This window comes from Notechis scutatus, chromosome 2 (genome assembly GCF_049901735.1).
Source record: "Notechis scutatus isolate UNSWTSFEM ecotype Mainland chromosome 2, rNotScu1.2, whole genome shotgun sequence".
Lineage (NCBI taxonomy): Eukaryota > Metazoa > Chordata > Lepidosauria > Squamata > Elapidae > Notechis > Notechis scutatus.
In genome coordinates, this window is record NC_142010.1 from 8,085,941 (window position 1) to 8,108,116 (window position 22,176).

Genomic DNA, 22,176 nt, shown 5'->3' on the forward strand with positions numbered 1-22,176 from the left:
ACCTGGTTTTCTGGTTTCTAACGTGCGTGCATGTGCAAAGACCAACTAGCCAGTGCGGGTGGGCACACTGGGGGCGTTGCTCTTCTGGGTTCTGGTGCTCTTGCGCGTGCGAAGATCAGCTGTCCAGCGCGCATGTGCACGCTGGAACCCAGAAGAGCAACAGGAGACAGCTGGCGTGCCCGGAGAGATGGCTCTGCATGCTACTTCCAACACACGTTCACCATCACAGTCTTATACTTTCCAGGCTCTCTTGGTAGAACACAGAGAAAGGAAGATCCAGCTGTGATTGGGAGAAGGATCCTCTCACTCACGCACACAGGCATACACACATTTCCCATGCTTTTCTGGATATCAAATTAAGAGGTACTCACCTTCCTTCCAAGAAGCCTTTGAGCTCAAAACTCAAAACTCCTTTAAAACCCTATTCCAAATGGCCAAGACAAATCCACCCACAGACTCAATGAGGTCTGTGATGGCAAGAGAGACTTATCTGGGCCAGGTCCATTGGTCAGGTTAGCTTGGAGTCCCATCTTGGAAGGGGCTTGGTTGTGCCATGTGGTGAGCTAGAAAATCCTATTACATTCTGGAGGGTCATGTCTAAATCCCATCACCCTGGAGCTGGAGGCCTTTTGTTTTGTAGATAGGCTGGCCCAGTCTTAATGTGCGCCAAATATCTGCTGGGGGCAGGGAGCTGCTCTTTGACTTTAGAAACCTGTTTCTCCTTTCTCATCCAGGGAAATATAATACTGCCTTTTTAATATTTCCTAAAATATTTCATTCTAAGAAGGGTGGGTGCTAACTTCCTTCACTTCCAAGCACACCCATGCTAAATGCCTTGTGCTTCTGAAACTTTGCATACACAAAAGTCTCCATTGGGTCAAAGCGAAGAAGTCACAGACCCAGCAGGGCTAGCCTTCCCAATCTCTACAGGAGTTAGATTTATTATTTCCCAAACAGTTTGGGCAAAAGACTTGGAGGGCACTAGTTTTCAGAAAGCTGATGTATAAATAGATTCTTAGAGGAGACTCAGTGGAGATCAAAACCTCTCTACATACCAATACTTTATGACTGATTTCCTGTGGCTCCCAAGGATTTAGGACCCAGGAGGTTCAATGGGTCAGAGCCTCAAAAGGAGCCAGCTTCCTTCGTGCTGCCCAGAGATGCTTCCAAGCACACCCATGCTAAATGCCTCGTGCTTCTGTAACTTGGCATACACAGAAGTCTCCATTGGATCAAAGCGAAGAAGTCACAGACCCAGCAGGGCTAGAAAAGGGGGGCTTGGGAAGAGGAGATGACTGGCTGTATACGGTGAGAGAAATGTTTCCAAAAGGCATTTCAAAGAGTTGGGGGAAATGTTGGTAATGCAGATGCTCATTCAAAAATGTATCAAAGTTGCCTCACTCTTTGATACACATTCCTTTTCTTAATTTGGAATTTTTAATCTTATAAAATGTACAAAACAAACAATAACAAAGAATGAAAACAGAAAAGCAGGAAAGGAATCGAAAAACAGAAAAATAATATGATTGCACCTTCCGCCCTTTTCTCTTGACAAACTGTCATCACACATTCTTACCGTTATTGGGGACAAAATACATATGGGTTTCTGTCTTGGTGAGGGGTGTACCTAGGTAAATCTTCTGACACTCCTAAATCCAGCAGATTAAAAAGATTGTGGTTGGTAATATGAACAGGGGGTTGGACTGGATGACCTCTGAGGTCATTCGAGCTTTATGCTTCTATTGTATTCTGTTCTATTCTCCTTTTTATTCGGTTCCCTTTTATGTTCTGTTCTAATCCCTATTCTATTTTCTATTTTATGCAGTTCTGTTTTCTATTCTGTCCTATTTTCTATTCAGAAGCGGTTCCATGGGTGGAACTGAGGTAACGGAATGTGAGGCAACTGGCAGTTGGAACAGAGTTCTTTCCTGGTGGGGAGGGGGAGTAGAACTCCTTAGCATCAAAAAATCCTTTCTTAGCAAGCACCTAGAAGCCAATACGGGCCAAATTTCAAGTTTGTAGGCTTTATGGGGTTCTGGACATTTTGTGATGACGCATGAGTGGTTTTTCGTTTTTATATATACATAGATGAAAACATCTCCCAAATGCTTGGTGGAGCCTGGACAAAGCGTGTTTTTCCACCTCCTGTCACTAGATGACGGCAAACTAATATCGGTGCCTAGAAAGGCATCAATTCAGTAGTGCCATCTGCGCTTGCGCAAAAAAGCCGTTTTTTAAACCATTGAGTACTGCATTGCTAGAAAATATGGGAGGACAGAGGAATTTCCTTTTCCGGATGACTCATAGGAACAAGGTGGTGTGCAAAGCGGTGCTTGTGCTCTTCCCAGGATGGAAGCAGCAGCTGGCGGGTGAGTTGGGGGCGGCAGGTGGGAGGAGAGTCCGAGAACAAGTCGGGCTGTTCGGTTCCCTCCACGGCCTGGAAGCAGAGAAGCAACTGGGCTGAAGCGTGTCAGCTGCAGGTTCCTTCCCTCCCCAGATCGGAGCCCCCTGGGGCTGCACGCTATGAAACTGGTGGCTGCAATTTTCTGCTGGGGAGAAGATTTAAAAAGCCTCGTTCAAATGACGGTGGATCCTTTGGGAATGGATTCCCTCCAGAGGCTGTGGGGGCTCCGTGACTGGAGGGTCTTCAGAGGAGATTGGACAGCCGTTTGTTCTGAATGTATTAGGGTCTCCTGCCTGAACAGGGGATGGACTAGAAAACCTCCAAGGTCCCCCCAAAAAACTCAATTATTCTGTAGTGGACCTGATGTTTTCTGGGCAACAAGATCGCGCTGATGTGCCTCTTGGTCTTTTCTGGGTTGTTCTTGTTTTGTTTTACTTCCATTTCAAGCTAACGAGTAGGTGCCCCCATCCGTTTATTCAGCAGGTTCAACTGTGCTTAAATGCAGCACTTTTTTTTTTTTAAAAAAAAGCTATTGATCAGACTGCTTAGTGACACAGATACCCATCTTAATTGCAGTCAATAAGTGAGGACTACTTCAATTGAGATGTCACCAAAGGGATTGTGGAAAATATTTTCTGCCCTTACTTGGAGCTCAGGCCTTCCATGGGCAAAACTGGTGCTTCAAATCTTGCAGAGGCTTGAGGCATAATTTCATCAGTTAAAGCCCCACATCTGTAACGTTAGTGTGATGCAGATTGAGAGGTGTGGCTTGATAAAATAAAAGACAGAGTCCAAGTGTGTGTATGTTTATAAACCAATGCATTTATTCATCTGAATAAAGATGGGTCCCTCCTAAGGAGGAAGGAACCCAGGACATAGTGCAAGGCAGATATTGATACATTTCTTTGCTTTTGCTTCATTACATAAGAGGGAGCTGGCACTTGTCAGATAAGATATAGAAATATAGCAATTATAAATATTTCAAAAATAGTCAAGCATGGACTTCCGGTTTGGGTCTCTTTGCTGACAGACCGAAACCACGATCGTGCACTATTTCGATCCGTGCTCGCCGCTGGAGTGCCCTGAGTCGGCTGGTTTCAGGGCTAAGTCACCCCATAGAGGTGGTGAAGAAGGGGGAGACTGCAGGGTCGAGGAGAGCCGCATCTCTCCTCCCCAGCTGGCCATTACTCCCTTTCCCGAAGGCGATTGCAGCAGTGGTCAGAAATGGCCACCTCAAAGAAGAACTCGACCGGAGAAGAATGTGCAGGAGGAAGATAAGAAGAGAAAGTTTTGGTTGACTCGGTTAAACCACAAAAGCAACAAATAAGGTACCCTGGAATTGAAACTATTAAAAAAATAACATTGTTCCCAAAGAAGATTTTGAAGCAGTGAAGGAGAGAGGGAGGGGAAAGAACTTGGGTTTTTTTTCTTTCCTTCCTTATACTGACAGCTAAGAGATACAAGCAAGAAATTGAAAAAAAAGATCCACTTTGACATCAATAGGCATTTAAGCTGAAAATAAAATGCCAAAGGGATAATAAAGATTTCTGGATACTTAAAAGCTTTTAAAAGCAGGAAAGGAGAGAAAAAGAATAAAAGGGCAGGATCTGGAAAAATGGAGGAGACTGCCTGGAATTAAAATGAATTTACAGTAAAATCTCAACAAGATTCCTAAAAGATACATTGTAACTGAAACCTGGAAACAAAATAATAGAACCCCAGGAAGAGAAAGTGGAAAAAAGAAGCAAGAAGAAACATTCTTTGGATTACTTGGTGATCTTTGGATTTTTGGTTATTGCATTTAAATGACTAAAATCAATTGGGTGGTTGTTTAAAACTGTTTAAAAGGGCTCCACTTTTAGAAGAACTGAAAATGGAACTTAAAAAGTACAAAGAAGATGCACAAGAAGGGAGAGGTTCTTTTAGCTTCGTATTTCAACTCTTAGAAATGGAGATCTGGAACTATGAGAAACAACAAGAAACGCTTGCAGAACAAGAAGATTGGGACAAAGAAGAAGCCATCTTTAATGATCAAGAAATTTTATGTGGGGGGAAAAAGGAAAGGGGGGAAAGAGAATGAAAAGTTTAAGATTTGAAAAAACAACCAAAAAAAGAAGAATAGTTTGAAAAATAAGTATAATATTAGAAAGCAACAAAAGAGGGGATTACAAAAGAGAGAATTAAAGGAAGAGAGACAAGGAGGTAAGGGAAGGGAGAAGAAGAGGGGGAAGAAGGAAAGGAAAAGAAGTTATAAAGAACAGAAACAAGATATAGAGAAACAGAGAAAAGGTATAAGAATTGAAAGTATAAACCTGTTTAGAGACAATCGGTGAAAACTTAATTGTAAAAGGGATTCTGCAAAGGTACATAAGATAGTATTGTTATATTACAAATAGAAATAATTTTAGAAAATATGATTAAAATGATGGATAAAATATTTATCGTAATCTAGTGGAATGTTTGTTAATAAATAAATGATATAAAGTGAATGAAATAATTAAATTAGGAAAGGATGGGAACATTTTAACTTATTAATGAAGATGTTAAGATTTTAATGAATATTAATGATAGAATCGAATTGGAATGGAATGAGTGTTTTATTTACATACATACATACATACATACATACATACGTATGTATGGCCTTCAGCTTTGTTCGGGTATTTTCCCACGTCATTATAGTTGTGCTTTTAAAGTTGTAGCAACGTTTCAGCAGAATCTCATCTGCCATCATCAGGCTTCTGTATTGTACAGTATACACAATACAGAAGCCTGATGATGGCAGATGAGATCTGCTGAACGTCTGCTACAACTTTAAAAGCACAACTATAATGACGGGAAAATACCCAAACAAAGCTGAAGGCCATAATGTAAGTACCCGCGAAAACTTAAGAAAACAAATTATATATATATATGTATGTATGTATGTATGTATGTATGTATGTATGTATGTATGTATGTTCGGCTTGGTTCGGGTATTTTCCCACGTCATTGTAGTTCTTTTAAAGTTGTAGCAACGTTTCAGCAGAATCTCATCTGCCATCATCAGGCTTCTGTATTGTGTCCGTCTGTGGGTAAGACTTTTACAGTGGTTTCAGATTTAAATTTGGGGCAGCCTATTGCTGTGCCAGAATGGTTTTTTCTTCATCCTGATTGGTTGGGAGTCTTGGTCTGTGTTTATTGGTCTCGGAGTTTGCTGTGTTCTGCTTGATGGGTGTCTCTGATATCTTCTGTCTGTTTTTTGGCTCTTTTTGTATCTTGATTGGCTGGCAGCATTGTGTTACTTTAATGGAGGCCTTTAGTGCAGCTTGGCTTCGGGTAAATGGACGGCTATCATTAGTTAGGAAGCTGGGTTTCATCTGGGTGCCTGGTTGGGGTGTGTTTGAGCTGGAGGTATCAGGGGGGATCTGTTTGTGCCCAGGTGTTTGCCTGGCTTGTGGTGTGGAGATTTTTTTGTTTGTGAGTGCAGGCTTCCAAATGATTGACAGCCTGGTGGAATCATCTCTTCTGTTCATGCTTTCTGGTCTTTTTTCAATCTCTATGGCTTCTCTGATGACTCTGTGGCTAGGGTTTTCCATAGTGGCCAGGGTTTTGGTGCCATTGAAGTTGATGCTATGACCTGTAGCTTCCATGTGTTGGACTAGTGAGGAAGTGTGTTCTAGCTTTTTGACTGCATTTTTGTGTTCATCCAGGCGGGTACTTATTCTTCTATTGGTCTGTCCAATGTATGTGGCCGGGCATGATGCACACTAGGACACACCATATACCAGAAGAAAACACACACCAACCGCTACCTCAACGCCCAATCCCACCACCACCCAGCACAGATAAACTCCGTGGCTAAAACACTAATTACCAGAACCAAACGCCTGGCAGACAAGACACACATTAAGACTGAACTATGCACCCTGACTAAAGTACTGACAGCCAACGGCTTCCACAAAAGCAAAATCACCAGCTTGATCCACAAAAACACACTGAAACATAATAGAGACCCAGAAGATGAACAGACCTATGGAACAGCTGTCCTGCCCTACATAAGAGGTACTACAGACAAAATTAGTAAGGTACTACACAGACATCACATCAGGACTGCCTTCAAAACAGACAGAAAAATAGCAGCCATCCTTAGCAACCCCAAAGATAAAATTGACCTGGAAAACCAAGGCATATACGAAGTCCCCTGTGCATCATGCCCGGCCACATACATTGGAAGCTCTGAGAAGCACAGAGCCGAAGAAGCAAGCCTGAAGATGATGAATGAGACTTCATTGAAACGCTTGCCTAGATACTTTGAATCTTACGCGGGAGAAAACCCGAATAACCAAAGATCCACATACAAATACCCGAGAACCTCAGAAAACATATATATATATATATATATATATATATATATATATATATATATATATATATATATATATATATATATATATATATATATATATATATATATATATACACACACACACACACATACATACATACATACATACATACATACACACACACACACACCACCGTATTTGCCGGCGTATAAGATGACTTTTTTGCCCTGAAAAACATGCCTCCAAGTGGGGGGGTCGTCTTATACGCCGGCAAATACGGGTATATTCTTCGCCTTGTTGGTGAGGAGGCTCGCTTCTCCCTCTCCTTGAGGTCATAGCAGGCGCTGGCGAATTGCAAAGGGTTCCTCGTAAATTAGCTGCAGATCTCAGAGCGGGGACTTTGCATTCAGTTGTAGCCTTGAGCGTCGGGTTACCCGTAGCTCTGCCAGGGAGGGATTACGCCCCGCAATCCGGCCGGCTCCCTCTCGCTGAGGTGGGGCGGAGGTGGGATGTGGGTTCCTATTACCGCTAAGGCTCAGCTAGAGGTAGCGCAGCTCTTGACCCGGCTTGCTCGGTTTCTTCCTTCCGTTTGTTTTGCTTCGCTGGCGATTTCACCTTTTGTGGAGCTGGGTGAAGGGACTGATCGGACCCGCCTCTGGGGCTTAGACGTTACCCAGAATCAACCTGGTTTTCAGGCGCGTCCTTGGATGGGCTCGGGAAAGGCAGGTGGAGAGGCTAGAAAGAAAAAGGATCTGGAACTCCTTCTTTCCTGCCAGATCCCTGGCAAGCAGCGTTGGGTAAGACCAGGCAGGGCCTGGCGTTTTCCGAAAGGACTTGCCTGTTGAGTGACATCAGCTTCTGAACTAAAGCCCACTATGTCAGATACAATAAAGCAGAATGGGTGTCTTTTTCTCTTTAAAGACGAAACAGAGGTTGGGGGTGGGAAGAGAAGAAGGGGAGCGATCATGTTAAACGACAACTTTCTAGATCCAGTCCCGAAGGGGGAAAGGAAAAAAACACAAACGCCTAATTTCCTTAATTTCACTGCGATTTCTCCTCTTTCTCACATCCCACATTGTCTTCTCTTGCTGCGGGAGCAATGTCACCTTTTACTCTGGTATCGATGGAAAGCAGGTTTGGCAGCGGTATCAAGTAAAAGACAAGTGAAAGGCTGAGGAGGATTGACATCAAGATCAACTTATCTTCATTATGGGCAGCTTTGCAGGGTAGTTCATATTTCAATTCATATTTCAGTTCATATTTTAGCAAGCATAATTTAATGATAGTGGCTGGCAAGTCAAATCTTAGATGCATTGCTAAAATGGGATCTGCAAATGTGGGGTTTTCAGAAAGCTAAAGGAAGGGAGTGTGGGTGTGAAAATTTGGATATATAATCATGGCTAGTTTAAAATGCAACATTGCCACAATTAATATCAGAGTGAAAATTATGCTTCTGCAGGCCCTATTTGTGTCTTTCCGGCTTAGCTGAAATAGAATTCTTTTAATAAAGTTGCCTGTCCATGACAAGTCATGGTAAATGGGTAATTTGAAATTTAGGCACACACACACATTTTATAAAACTATGAACTATAACCTGCTCTGAATCGGAAAATTACTTATGTTCTATTATTTGGCATACTTTCACAGCCTTGTGAGTTTTCCTGCATGTCATAAGCATTTGAATATAAATTAACATGTTGAAATCAAATCTGATGTTCTTTTACCTTTTATTTGGTATGTGGAAGGTGTGCGGATGAGGGGGTAGTCTTATACGGCGAGTATATAACAAACTCTATATTTTGAGTGGAAATGTTGGGGGGTCGTCTTATACGCCCAGTCGTCTTATACGCCGGCAAATACGGTATGTATGTGTGTGTGTGTGTGTGTGTGTGTGTATATATATATATATATATATATATATATATATATATATATATATATATATATATATATATATAACCTTTTTTAAAGAATATAGTATGTATTTTAAGAATGTACCAAGCAGAATTCGATTGGAAGTTATGTATTATATTGAATGTTATAATCTTAAAGGTATACATTGAAGCTTAAAAAAATGTTGAATGGATGTAATTAAAAGATATAAAGGTGTCATACTCCAATTAGTAACTACAGGGGAAAATTTGTTTAATGAGAAAAGATAATATGAAATTGAAACAGGACAGACAAAAGTATAATATAATGAGATGAATTGAGATGATCAAAATAAAGTTGAAAAAATTAAAAGAGGGGAAAAACTATGTAGAAAACATAAAACAGGAATAAGATATGGAATAGAACACAAAAATGAGCATGAAATTGAGTTTGTGTCTGTATGAAGAAGTGATAATCCGGGACCATGCTATTTTCAAAAAAAGATGTTTTATTTGTATTATGTTTTTTTTCTTTGTGAAAACCCAAATAAAATTTAAAACAAAAAACAAAAAATAGTCAAGCATGCCTTCTGTGGTTTTGGTCACATGTCTAACCCACAGGCTAGTGCAGGAATCAACTTGCGGCTCTGGAGCCGCATGCTTTCCTTTGGGCCCTCTGCTGTGATTCCCTATCCCATCACCTGCTGGCCTCACCCCTTGCCCTCCACTCCCTCACCTGGCCTGAGAAGATATCAAAAGAGGGGGGAGAGGGGGGAAAAGTGAGAGAGAGACATAGAGAAGTTTTTTGTGGCTGGGTAGCGTGGATAGGTGGTCATGTGACTGGGTGGAGCGAGTGATATCAAGTTGGCCATGCCCACCCAAGTTTTCTGCCTCCCGGTGTTTTGTTTTTCTGTGGGAAACGGGTCCAAATGGCTCTTTGAGTGTTTAAGGTTGCAGACACCTGGGCTAGTGGTTTCCTGTGAAAGTTTCCATGGCCTCAGAAGCCTGTTCAGGGCTGAACTTCAGCATTGCAATCTCAACAGATGAGCAATCATCAAATTCATCAGATTCCTGATTAACTTTAGCACAGAAGTTTTTTTTTTTTAATAAAGTTTTATTTGGGTTTTAACACATACAAAATACAAGTAAAACATCTTTTTTGAAAATAGCATGGTCCCAGGTTGAACTTCTTTATACAGACACAAAACTCAATTTTATGCACCTTTTTGTGTTCTATTCCATATCTTATACTATTTTACATTTTCTATATAGTTTTTCCCCTCTTTTAATTTTCTCAATTTTATTTTGATTATCTCATCTCAATTCAAATAATTATATTTATACTTTTGTCTGTTCTGTTTCAATTTCATATTATCTTTTCTCATTAAACAAATTTTCTCCTGTAGTTACTAATTGGAGTATGACACCTTTATATCTTTTAATTACATCCATTCAACTCTTATTTAAACTTCAATATATACCTTAAGTTTATGACCTTCAATATAATACGTAATACATAACTTCCAATCGAATTCTGCTTGGTACATTCTTATAATACACACTATATTCTTTTAAAAAAAGATTATAAATATATGTAATTATAAACCCTCATTCCATTCCAATTCAGTTCTATCATTAATAATCATTAAAATTTTAACATCTTTAACACTTCTTTTCAATTAAATATCATACTTCCTTAAAGACACATATAATCTCCATAATTAATTTTTCCCTTATTTCTCTTCACGTATGTTTTGTAAATAATTAAATAGTCATTTTGTTACATTTATTTATTAACAAGCATTCCACTGAATTATGATAGCTATTTTATCAAACATTTTAATCATACATTGTTTCATATTTTCTAAAATTATTTCTGTTTCTAATATAACAATACTATCTTATGTACCTTTGCAGAATCCCTTTTTCCATTAAATTTTCACCCATTATCTCTAAATAGGCCCTGTTTCTCTATATTTTGTTTCTGTCCTTTATAACTTTTTTCCTTTCTTTCTTCCCTCTCTTCTTCTCCCTCCCCTTTTTACCCCCTTGTCTCTCTACTTCTAATTCTCTCTTCTGCATTTCCCTCTTCTGTTGCTTTCTGATTTTATACTTATTTTTCACTCTATTTTTTGGGGGGGGAGTTTTCTCCCAATCTTAAACTTTCCATTCTCTTTCCCCCCTTTCCTTCCCCCCCATCTAGGATTACTTGTTCATTAAAGATGGCTTCTGCTTTATCGCAATCTTCTTGTTCTGCAGGCATTTCTTGTTGTTTCTCATAATTCCAAATCTCCATTTCTAAAAACTGAAATACGAAGCCAAAAGAACCTCTCCCTTCTTGTGCATCTTCTCTGTACTTTTTAAGTTCCATTTTCAGTTCTTCTAAAAGTGGAGCCATTTTAAACAGTTTTAAACAACCACCCAACTGACTTTAGTCATTGAAATACAATAACCAAAAATCTAGAAATCATCAAGTAATCCAAATAGTCCCAAGTTATTTCTTCTTATTTCTTTTTCCACTTTCTCTTCCTGGGGTTTTTGTTGCGATATTTCAGTTAAAATGTATCTTTTGGAAGTCTTGCTGAGATTTTGCTGTAAGTTCGTATTAATTCCAGGCAGTCTCCTCCCTTCCAGATCCTGCCCTTTTATTCTTTTTCTCTCCTTTCCTGTTCTCAAAAGCTTTTGATTATCCAGAAATCCTTATTATCCCTTTGACTTTTTATTTTCAGCATTAAATGCCTATTAATGTCAAAGTGGATTTTTTTCAAATTTCTTGCTTAAGTCTCTTAGCTTGTCAGTATAGGAAAAGGAGAAAAAAAAAAACAAATCTTTTCCCTTTTCTCTCTCCTTCGCAGCTTAAAAATCTTCTCTGGGAACAATGTTATTGTTTTGTTTTAAATAGTTTCAATTCCAGGATACCTTATTTGTTGCTTTTGCTGTTTGACCTGGTCAACCAAAACTTTCTCTTCTTATCTTCCTCCTGCACATTCTTTTCTGGTCGAGTTCTTCTTTGCGGTGGCCATTTCTGACCACCGCTCCTACCGCCTTCGGGAAAGGGAGTAATGGCCACCTGGGGAGGAGAGATGCGGCTCTTCTCAAACCTGCAGGCAATCTCCGCCCTCTTCACCACCTCTACGGGGTGGCTTAGCCCCAAAACCACCCGGCTCGGGGCGCTCCAGCGGCGAGCACAGATCGAAGCCTTGCAGAAACGAGGTTTTGGTCTGTCGCCGAAGAAGCTCAAACCGGAAGAGTTCCCTTTAGCACAGAAGTTTTGAGTAACCATTTTGAGATGTTTTTCAGGCATGAAAGATTGGATTTTTTTCCATATTGTAGGTGTGTGCATTTTTATTTCTCTCTGAATGTATATATCTGCAAATGTATAATCTCTTCCCAGGGCTTCCAGATATTCAGTCATGTGAAAAAGAAAATACGCTCTCCTTGACTTTTATGATTTTACATATTAGTTGGTCCACAATCAATTGGTCCTTTAAAAAGTTCTTAAAAGTAGGTAAATACAATCACAGTTGAAGAACAATACATGGCATATTATACCAAATCATCTTTATTTTATAAAAAGAAAGCCAAAAGGGACAAGTCGTGTGTGAAAAATGTAGGATTCAATAATTCGTAGAACCACCTTTAGCAGCAACAACTAGAAGTAATTATTTTCTGTGTGACTTTATCAGTCTCTTGCAGCGTTGTGGAGGAATTTTGGCTCGCTCTTCTTTACAACATTGCTTCAGTTCATTGAGGATTGTGGGTGTTCTTTTATGCACAAATCTTGAAGTCCCTCCAATCGGTTTGAGGTCTGGACTTTGACTGCCATTGGAACATCTTGGTTCTTTTCTTTTTCAGCCATCCTGTTGTAGATTTCCTGATGTGTTTTGTGACCATTGTCCTGTTGCATAATCCCATGTCAGCCTAGCTTTAGCTATTGGGCAGATGGCCTCACTTTTGACTCTAGAACACTTTGGTATACAGAAGAGTTCATGGTTGACTCAAAGATTGCAAGGTGTCCATGTCCTGCGGCTGCAAAACAAGCCCAAATCATCACCCCTCCACCTCCATTGTTGACGGTTTGTATAAGATGCTTGTGCTGATATGCTGTGTTTGGTTTTCGTTAAATGTGTCATTGTGCATTTTGGCCAAACATCTCCACTTTGGTCTCGTCTGTGCAAAGGACAAGTGTTTCAGAAGTCCTGTGATTTGTTCAGATGCGACTTTGCAAACCTCAGCCGTGCAGCTATGACCTTTTTAGAGAGAAGAGACTTTCCCCTGGTAACCCTTCCAAACAAAGTATACTTGCTCAGTCTTTTTCTACTTGCACTGTCATGAATCTTAACATTTAAAATGCTAACTGAAGCCTGTAAAGTCGGAAATAGAATTCTTTGGTGTTTTTGCAATTTCTCTGGCCATTGCATCATCTGGCCTTAGGGAGAATTTTCTTGGATGTCCACTCGTGGGAAGATTGGCAACTGTTTTGAATGTTTCCCACTTGTGAATAATCTTCCTCACTGTAGCATGATGGATTTTAAATTGTTTGGAATTGACCTTTTAAACCTTCCCAAATCGATGGTCAGCAACAGGTCCTTTTCTAAGATAATTGCTGATTCTTTATTCTTTGCCACTGTGTTAACACACACCTCAATGTCAGAGATCAGCAAACTCCTACAATTTCAGCTTTTATAAATGTAGTTATACTTGCTGATGATCAATTGATCAATAGCACTGTGTTAACAGTACTTGGCTGCTATTTCACCTCATAATACTATGGAAGCAGTGAGAAATTTCCTCATGGGGAGAATAATTAACCAGCAGAAAGGATGGCCTTTAGAGTTTGGTGCTCCATCACTTGAGGTTTTTCATATATGTTTTATTTGTAATTTTTTTTAACAACCATACATATTTAGTATGACAGCGTATTGACTGGGTCAATATACTTTTTAAACAATGTTAACAACAATAATAAGGGACGCGGTGGCTCAGTAGTTAAGATGCTGATCTTGTCAATCAGAAAAGTCAGCAATTCAGCAGTTTGAATCCCTCGCATCTGAGTCTTTAATCTTTCTCCATGTATCCAATAGCTGCTTTCTTAATGTTTGGAGATTATTTTTGGAAATTGTTTTACTTGGGTTAGATCTTTAGAATAAAAGTTGGAAGTTATCCCAAATGATTATCTTACATGATTATATTATGGTAATTTTTAATATGAGTTAAAGGGAAGTAAACTGAATGATGTATAAGACAAAAGGGTGGTGCACTCAAATGGGCTATTAAGGGGGAAACGTTTGGAATTATTAAAACTAAGATGGAATATATTTAATAATGAAATAAGAGTATGTGATGAAATTGCAAATATGACCGATAAAAGTATATAATGTACGTAAATTAAGAATATAAGAATTTTATGATATTATATAAAGAAGATATGAATATAATGAAAGAAAAATGGAATAAGTTAAGAAAGGAATTGAAAATGAACAAAATAAGCGTGAAAAATATAAGAATATTTGTGAAAATTTACAGAAAATGGAAAACGTAATGATATGATAAGAAACTGAATATGAAAGATAAATATGTAATTATGGACCTGTTTGTATGGAAATGTAAAAACCTGGAACCACATTGTTCATCAAAAGATATATTTGTAAAACATAAAAATAAAAAACTTTTTACAAAAAAAAAAGACCTAACAAGGAAAAGACCTCATGATCATTGAATCACCTCTCCTTCCTTCATCACCTCTCCAGGGCGGCTTTCACTCTATAGGGCAGGGGTCCCCAAACTTGGCAACTTGAAAACTTATGGACATCAACTCCCATAGCTGGCTGGAGAATTCTGGGAGTTGAAGTCCACAAGTCTTCAAGTTGCCAAGTTTGGAGACCTCTGCTTTCGGGTCTCCCAGCAGATACCGGCTGGTTTTCACAGAGCTCGGCGGAGCTCCACTATTTTTCAGCCATTCCTGCCATGCCGCCAACCAGTCTCCCCATTTGAGGCTTTTCAGAAGAGATGAGACAGCCACTTGTCTGACATAGTATAGGGCCTCCTGCTTGAGCAAGGGCTGGATTAGATGATTTCCAAGGACCCTTCCAATTCTATTCTGTTCTTTTTTATTATTATTATTTTAAAAAAATATTTTGTATTTTACAATAATCCCATTTCATTTCAACCGTGTGTCAACTAGGTATATATATCTTGTGCTTACAATTATAATTAATACTTTTCTTACCAATATAACAATAATCACATTTTCTTATAGCCATTATTTAATATATTATTATTTTAACTTATTCTTAAGTTAAATTATAAGTTAAATTAATTATTTAACTTAATCTTAACATTGCTCTATATTTTCATCTGATCCATTTTAATTTATTTTATTTTCTAACCATTGATAAAATAAATCCCATACCATATAATATTCCATTTCTTCTTTTTCTTTAATTACCAATGTTAACCTATTCATCTCTGCACATTCAAATATTTTCTCAATTACTTTTCCCTCTATTGGTATCTTATCACTTTTCCAATTCTGAGCAAATACAATTCTGGCTGCTGTTAATACATGTATAATTAAATATGTTTTTTTTTACTATAACCTTCAGGTACTATTCCTAATAAAAATATTTCAGGTTTCAAATCTGTGTGTTTTATCATTTTTTCCAACCATATGTGTATTTTTGTCCAGTGTCTTTTAGCTTCTATACAAGACCAACACGTATGGTAATATGTTCCAGGTATCTGGTGGCACTTCCAGCATTTACCTGATTTATCTTTGAACATCTTAGCTAATTTTGCTGGTGCAAAATGCCATCTATATCTTAGCCATCTATATCTTAGCATTCTTTGTATGCTGTTGATATTGTTAATTTATAATTCCTATCCCATAGCTTCTGCCATTTATCTAATTCTATAGTATATCCATAACATTTTTGCCCATGCTATCATTTTTTTTTTTAACTTGTTCTTCTAGTTTAACACCTAGTAAATAGCAATATAATATTTTAATCTTCCAACTTATCTTCCATTCCTATTAGTATTTTATCCAATTCTGTCAACTCCTTATGAATCCCTTCAGCTTTAATCTCTTTTTCATATCTTGATTGTATTTGCATATATGAATACCAATGCATTTACAACCCTTGTTTATTCAATTCTTGTTTAGTTTTGAGCTCACCCTTTTCATTTCAGATATCTTTATATCTAACAATAGTTCCCATTTTACAAACATTTGGGTGTATGAGTGCTTCCATTGTTGATAGCCAGACTGGAATCTTCATGTAATGTTGTTCTCTAGTTTTTTCTCATACTAATAACAATGCATTCCTGACCATATGTCTTTGAAAATACCTATATATTTTCCTTCTCCCATACCATAGAAATGCATGCCAGCCCAGTTGTAAATCATGTCCCTCTAGCGTTAACAACCTTCTATTTCTCAGTGTTATCCATTCTTTCATCCAGGTTAATACCGTGGCCTGATAATATATTTCCCAAGTAGGTAACCCAAACCCTCCCTCCAAAAACAATAGAAATGAAAGAGAGTGATCTTTCTTTTTCACTTGACTGTATTTGAAAAAAATCATTTGCATTGCTAAGAATTTGTGATTGACCCAGTCAACAACTGAATTTCATAATTTTTCATTATAATGTAAATATAATAGTTGTTTTTCCTCATGTTCTGCAACCATTAAAGATACCCTTTTATTTCAATCTTATAGACAAAGAGGATGGCGATAAGAGCACTCTGGACAACTGAGGATAACAAGCAACATTGAATAACAAAGCAAGTCAGTCCAGAAATCAAAATATTTTACATTTCCTTCAGAGCGCCAGACAATTCTTCACCTTCCTCAAGAGGTAAGAGAGAAATGAGAGAAGAGGAAGAAGAGATTTCTACCTGGGAAAAGTAGTGTGAGAAATTCAAGCATACGTTACATGAGAAGTCCATAGAGATTATTTTTCCATTCAGCAAAAGAAGGAAGTGAAAAAGTCATTGGGGAGAAAAAGGTCAACTGGAAAGCCATGTAGAGCATACAGTGTTAGAGACCTCATTCTGGAAGGAAGAAAATGACGGGTAAAACAAAACACATCTAAACAAAGGATAGTCCATATTTTTGATCTCCTCAAGAATATTAGTTGTGGAAAAGCTCCATAGATGTGCCAGTTGTGGGAAAGATACAACTTGCAAATCACAGTTGATTATGCATGAGAGGATCCAGACTGGAGAAAAGCTTTACATATAATCTGAATGTGGCAAGAACACATTTGATCAGAACAACTCTGTTGTGGTTCTTCGAAAGATCCATCCAAGAAAAACCCTATAAGTGCTCCCAATGCGGTAAATTCTTTAGTAAGCATGGCCACGTGGACTCACACCAAGGAGAAACGGTTTGAATGTCCTGATTGTGGGAAAAGTTTCCGTCAGAATTCCATGCTGGTGACACACCAGAGGACTCACACAGGAGAGAAACCATTTCAATGTCTTGATTGTGGGAAAAGTTTCAGACAGAGTTCCCACCTGGTGAAACACCAGAGGATTCACACAGGAGAGAAACCCTTTAAATGTCCTGATTGTGAGAAAAGTTTCAGTCAGACTTCTGACCTGGTTACACACCAGAGGACTCACACAGGAGTGAAACCCTTTGAATGTCCTGATTGTGGTAAAAGTTTCTGTCAAAATTCTGGACTGATGAGACACCAGAGGACTCACACAGGAGAGAAACCCTTTGAATGTCCTGATTGCGGGAAAAGTTTCCATCAGAGTTCCAACCTGGTGACACACCAGAGGACTCACACAGGAGAGAAACCGTTTGAATGTTCTGCTTGTGGGAAATGTTTCTGTCATAATTTCAGCCTGGTGAGACACCAGAGGACTCACACAGGAGAGAAACCCTTTGAATGTCCTGATTGCAGGAAAAGTTTCTGTGATAATTCAAGCCTGGTGATACACCAGAGGAATCACACAGGAAAGAAACCCTTTGAATGTCTTGATTGTGGTAAAAGTTTCAGTTGGAATTCCAGCCTGGTGATACACCAAAGGACTCACACAGGAGAGAAACCCTTTGAGTGTCCTGATTGCGGGAAAAGTTTCAGGCAGAGTTCCCACCTGGTGACACACCAGAGGACTCACACAGGAGAAAAACCCGTAGAATGTCCTGTTTGTGGGAAAAGTTTCTCTGATAATTCCAGCCTGGTGATACACCAGAGGACTCACACAGGAGAGAAGCCCTTTGAATGTCCTGATTGCGGGAAATGTTTCCATAACAGTTCCAACCTGGTGATACACCAGAGGACTCACACAGGAGAGAAACCCTTTGAATGTCCTGATTGCGGTAAAAGTTTCAGTCACAATTTCAGCCTGATTCAACATCAGAGGACTCACACAGGAGAGAAACCCGTAGAATGTCCTGATTGTCGGAAATGTTTCTGTAATAATTCCAGCCTGGTGATACACCAGAGGACTCACACAGGAGAAAAGCCCTTTGAATGTTCTGACTGCGGGAAAAGTTTCCGTCAGAGTTCCAATCTGGTGACACACCGGAGGAGTCACACAGGAGAGAAACCCTTTGAATGTCCTGATTGCGGGAAAAGTTTCACTTTGAATTCTAGCCTGGTAACACACCGGAGGAGTCACACAGGAGAGAAACCCTTTGAATGTCCTGATTGCGGGAAAAGTTTCACTTTGAATTCTAGCCTGGTAACACACCAGAGGACTCACACTGGAAGGAGGCCCTTTGAATGTCCTGATTGTGGGAAAAGTTTCTGTAATAATTTCAGCCTGATGATACACCAGAGGATTCACACAGGAGAAAAGCCCTTTGAATGTCCTGATTGCGGGAAAAGTTTCCATCACAGTTCCAATCTGGTGACACACCAGAGGACTCACACAGGAAAGAAACCCTTTCAATGTCCTGATTGTAGTAAAAGTTTCAGTGGGAATTCCAGCCTGGTGATACACCAAAGGACTCACACAGGAGAGAAGCCCTTTGAATGTCCTGATTGCGGGAAAAGTTTCCGTCAGAATTCCAACCTGGTGACACACCAGAGGAGTCACACAAGAGAGAAACCCTTTGAATGTCCTGTTTGTGGGAAACGTTTCTGTGATAATTCCAGTCTGGTGAAACACCAGAGAACTCACACAGGAGAGAAACCCTTTGAATGTCCTGATTGTGGGAAAAGTTTCAGTCAGAGTTCCAACCTGGTAAGACACCAGAGAACTCACACAGGAGAGAAGCTCTTCGAATGTCCTTCTTGTGGGAAACGTTTCTGTGATAATATCAGCCTGGTGAAACACCAGGGGACTCACACAGGAGAGAAACCCATTGAGTGTCCTGATTACAGGAAAACTTTGAGTGATAATTCCAACCTGGTGACACACCAGAGGACTCACAGAGGAGAGAAATCCTTTGAAATGTCCTGATTGTGGGGAAAGTTTCAATCAGAGTTCCAGCCTGCTTAGATACCAGAAGACTCACACAGGAGAGAAACCCGTAGAATGTCCTGATGGTAGGAAAAGTATCTGTAATAATTCCAGCCTGGTGATACACCAGAGGACTCACACAGGAGAAAAGCCCTTTGAATGTCCTGATTGCGGGAAAAGTTTCCATTAGAGTTCCAATCTGGTGACACACCGGAGGAGTCACACAGGAGAGAAACCCTTTGAATGTCCTGATTGTGGTAAAAGTTTCAGTTGGAATTCCAGCCTGATGATACACCAAAGGACTCACACAGGAGGGAAGCCCTTTGAATATCCTGATTGTGGGAAAAGTTTGTGTAATAATTTCAGCCTGGTGATACACCAGAGGACTCACACAGGAGAAAAGCTCTTTGAATGTCCTGATTGCGGGAAAAGTTTCCATCACAGTTCCAATCTGGTGACACACCAGAGGACTCACATAGGAAAGAAACCCTTTCAATGTCCTGATTGTTGTAAAAGTTTCAGTGGGAATTCCAGCCTAGTGATACACCAAAGGACTCACACAGGAGAGAAGCCCTTTGAATGTCCTGATTGTGGGAAAAGTTTCCGTCAGAGTTCCAGCCTGGTTAGACATCAGAGAACTCACACAAGAGAGAAGCTCTTTGAATGTCCTTCTTGTGGGAAACGTTTCTGTGATAATTCCAACCTGGTGAAACACCAGAGGACTCACACAGGAGAGAAACTTATTGAGTGTCCTGATTGCAGGAAAACTTGAGTGATAATTCCAGCCTGGTGATACATCAGAGGACTCACACGGGAGAGAAACCGTTTGAATATCCTGTTTGTGGGAAGATTTTCAGTCAGAATTGCAACCTGGTGATACACCACAGGACTCACACAGGAGAGAAACCATACAAGAGTCCAGACTGTGGGAAAGATTCAATATGAGGACTAGCCTTCTAAATCATATGCTTATACACAGTGGAGAAGCCATTTGAGTGCCCTGAGTTTGGATGGTGCTTCAGGAAACATTCCAGCCTTATTGCACACACAAAAATCCACCTGATGCTCCAAGTAATGAGGGTAGAGAAGGCTTGAATTTCATTTCTAATGTCCCATTGTAAGTCCAGCTGATATATTGATTGTTAAATTTGTCTACAAAGAATTTGCCCATTTTTTTGGTAGGCAAATATGTTATGGTATTAGACAGGAAGGAGGAAGGAAAAAATGGCAACATACTAGTTTGATAATGCTTATCTGGCCATCAGGAGCAGAAGTTGCTGGATGCGGTAGTCCTCAGGTTACGAAAGTAATGGATGCTGCCCATTCCATCTGTAACTCGAGAATTTGTGGGAGTGAATCTCATACATTGAACGACATCACTTCCTGCTTCCGCTCTTGCATTTGCTGCTTTCTTGTCCCAGATCAGCCTGACAAGGCCTCCGGCACCAAGAAAGCAACTCTGAGAAGCTGTACTTCTCAGAGCTGTACCCACTCTAGGCTACTTTATTGTTGGCAAAGCGCTTGAGGATTGCGTTCCTGTAGGCTTTGGCAGCTCTTTGCAAAAAAGACTTTGCCTGCAGAATAGGAACAGGGCTTCAGAGGGATGCACCCCCTCCTCCCTAGCTCTGCTGGTGCCAACAAAGGCTTTTTGCAAAGGGCTGCTGAAGCCTACAGGAACGCAATCTCCCTGCAAGCTTCGGCAAGGAATTGGCAAACAGAGGAAAGGCCTGAAGGACTGAAGCCTTCCTTCCATTTGCAAATGTCCAGGTCTCAATTTGCAGAGAATAGAGGTCTTAAGTGCGAGATTACAGAAGATCTCACAGTACATTAGGCCTCTGTTGTCTCTTTTCTGCTACTTCTTCAGTGAGGGAATTACCAGAGGGGGATGCCCCCTTCCCCATGGAATTAGCAGGGAGATATGACTGCTTGGGCCTTAGTTCCCACAGAGTGAAAACTACAATACTGGCAATGTGAACATGATGGACACATTTTCCTCCCACCAGACAGAAGTCCAAGGTGTTCAGAACTTGCTGTGCCAACCACTCCCAAATGCAATCCCTCCAAAAATCCGTTTAACTGATTACAACATAAATGAGACAAGAAAGAAAACCTTACAATGAATTTCCAGCCTCTCCCATAGTCTTTCCAGCTGTCTTCTGGGGATTGAAAGGAGTCTTTGAGTCTTGTCCATCTCAGGGTCCTTTCTTTCATGTTTGCTGGGTGGCATTAGGCTTGGCTTGGTGATAAGGCTAGAGGCTTTGGAAGATCTGCCCCACTCTGGTTGCTGTGGTGACTTTCTTGTGGAGAGCTGGAGCCAAACCCAATTCCTGGCTCAATGAATGGAAGGTCTCTTCTGGAAGCAGCAACTGGATCAGTGTTATCTGTTACCACAGGTTGCAGAGTCATGTGTGCAGGGCTGAAAGATATGAGAACAAGACCCTCTCCCCTCTTTGTGTGTAATCCTCCCAGGAAAGGCACTGTAAGAGGATTAGAGATGGGGAGGTGGAGTGCGGGTGGATAGATAGGTGGCAGGCAGAGTTTGAGGGGGGATGGAAATCAGTACTGTTGAGGTAATTCCCCGTTAGGAGAATGTGCACATACAGGGAGACGTATTGAGAGTGGTGAAGAATAATACACAAACAGCACACAGATACACTGTACAGTAAATGTAGGTTTTTACTTCCCATAAACGTTTTTGCAAAGTTCAAGATAAGCAGTCTAAGTCATTCACAGGTAAAGCCGTCAGTGTCCAGTTCAGGGATAATTCAAATATCAAAGTCCAGTCTCAAAAACAGTTCAGTAACAGACTTACATCAAATCCAAGAATAACAGTCAATTAGGAGGAACGGCAATACTGTCCAACAGAAGGAAACAGAGACTCACACTCTCTTCTGAGACTAAACAAACCAGGTTTCTGGCTCCATCTTATCACCATTTGCGGAACCATATCCAATTACAGTTTTAGGATTCTCTTAAAGTTATAGTATTAAAATGTCTATCCTAGTTTATATATTTCCAACCCAAATAACTGTTAGGTGACTTACATTCCTAACAGGTTGCAGAGTCATTTGACTTACATTCCTAACATTCTCCCCTTTGGGTAGGACAATATATACAACCTTACATTCTAAGTCCATAATCCTCGCAGCA

General features: G+C 40.0%; 2 protein-coding genes across 2 annotated transcripts in view; one reads left to right on the forward strand and one right to left on the reverse strand.

Annotated features, from left to right (window-relative positions):
• The window catches only part of LOC113428606 (uncharacterized), a 53,278-nt gene extending 32,785 nt beyond the window's left edge, over positions 1-20,493 (forward strand). Inside the window, 4 exon segments of the mRNA XM_087954055.1 lie at positions 16,806-16,972; positions 16,974-19,014; positions 19,016-19,784; positions 19,787-20,493. Of these exon segments, the coding sequence (XP_087810181.1) occupies positions 16,806-16,972; positions 16,974-19,014; positions 19,016-19,784; positions 19,787-19,971 (3,162 nt within the window). The 3' untranslated portion in view covers positions 19,972-20,493.
• LOC113426492 (uncharacterized) overlaps positions 1-22,176 on the reverse strand; it is an 807,865-nt gene that overhangs the window by 665,058 nt on the left and 120,631 nt on the right. The gene's annotated exons all lie outside the window — the stretch shown is intronic.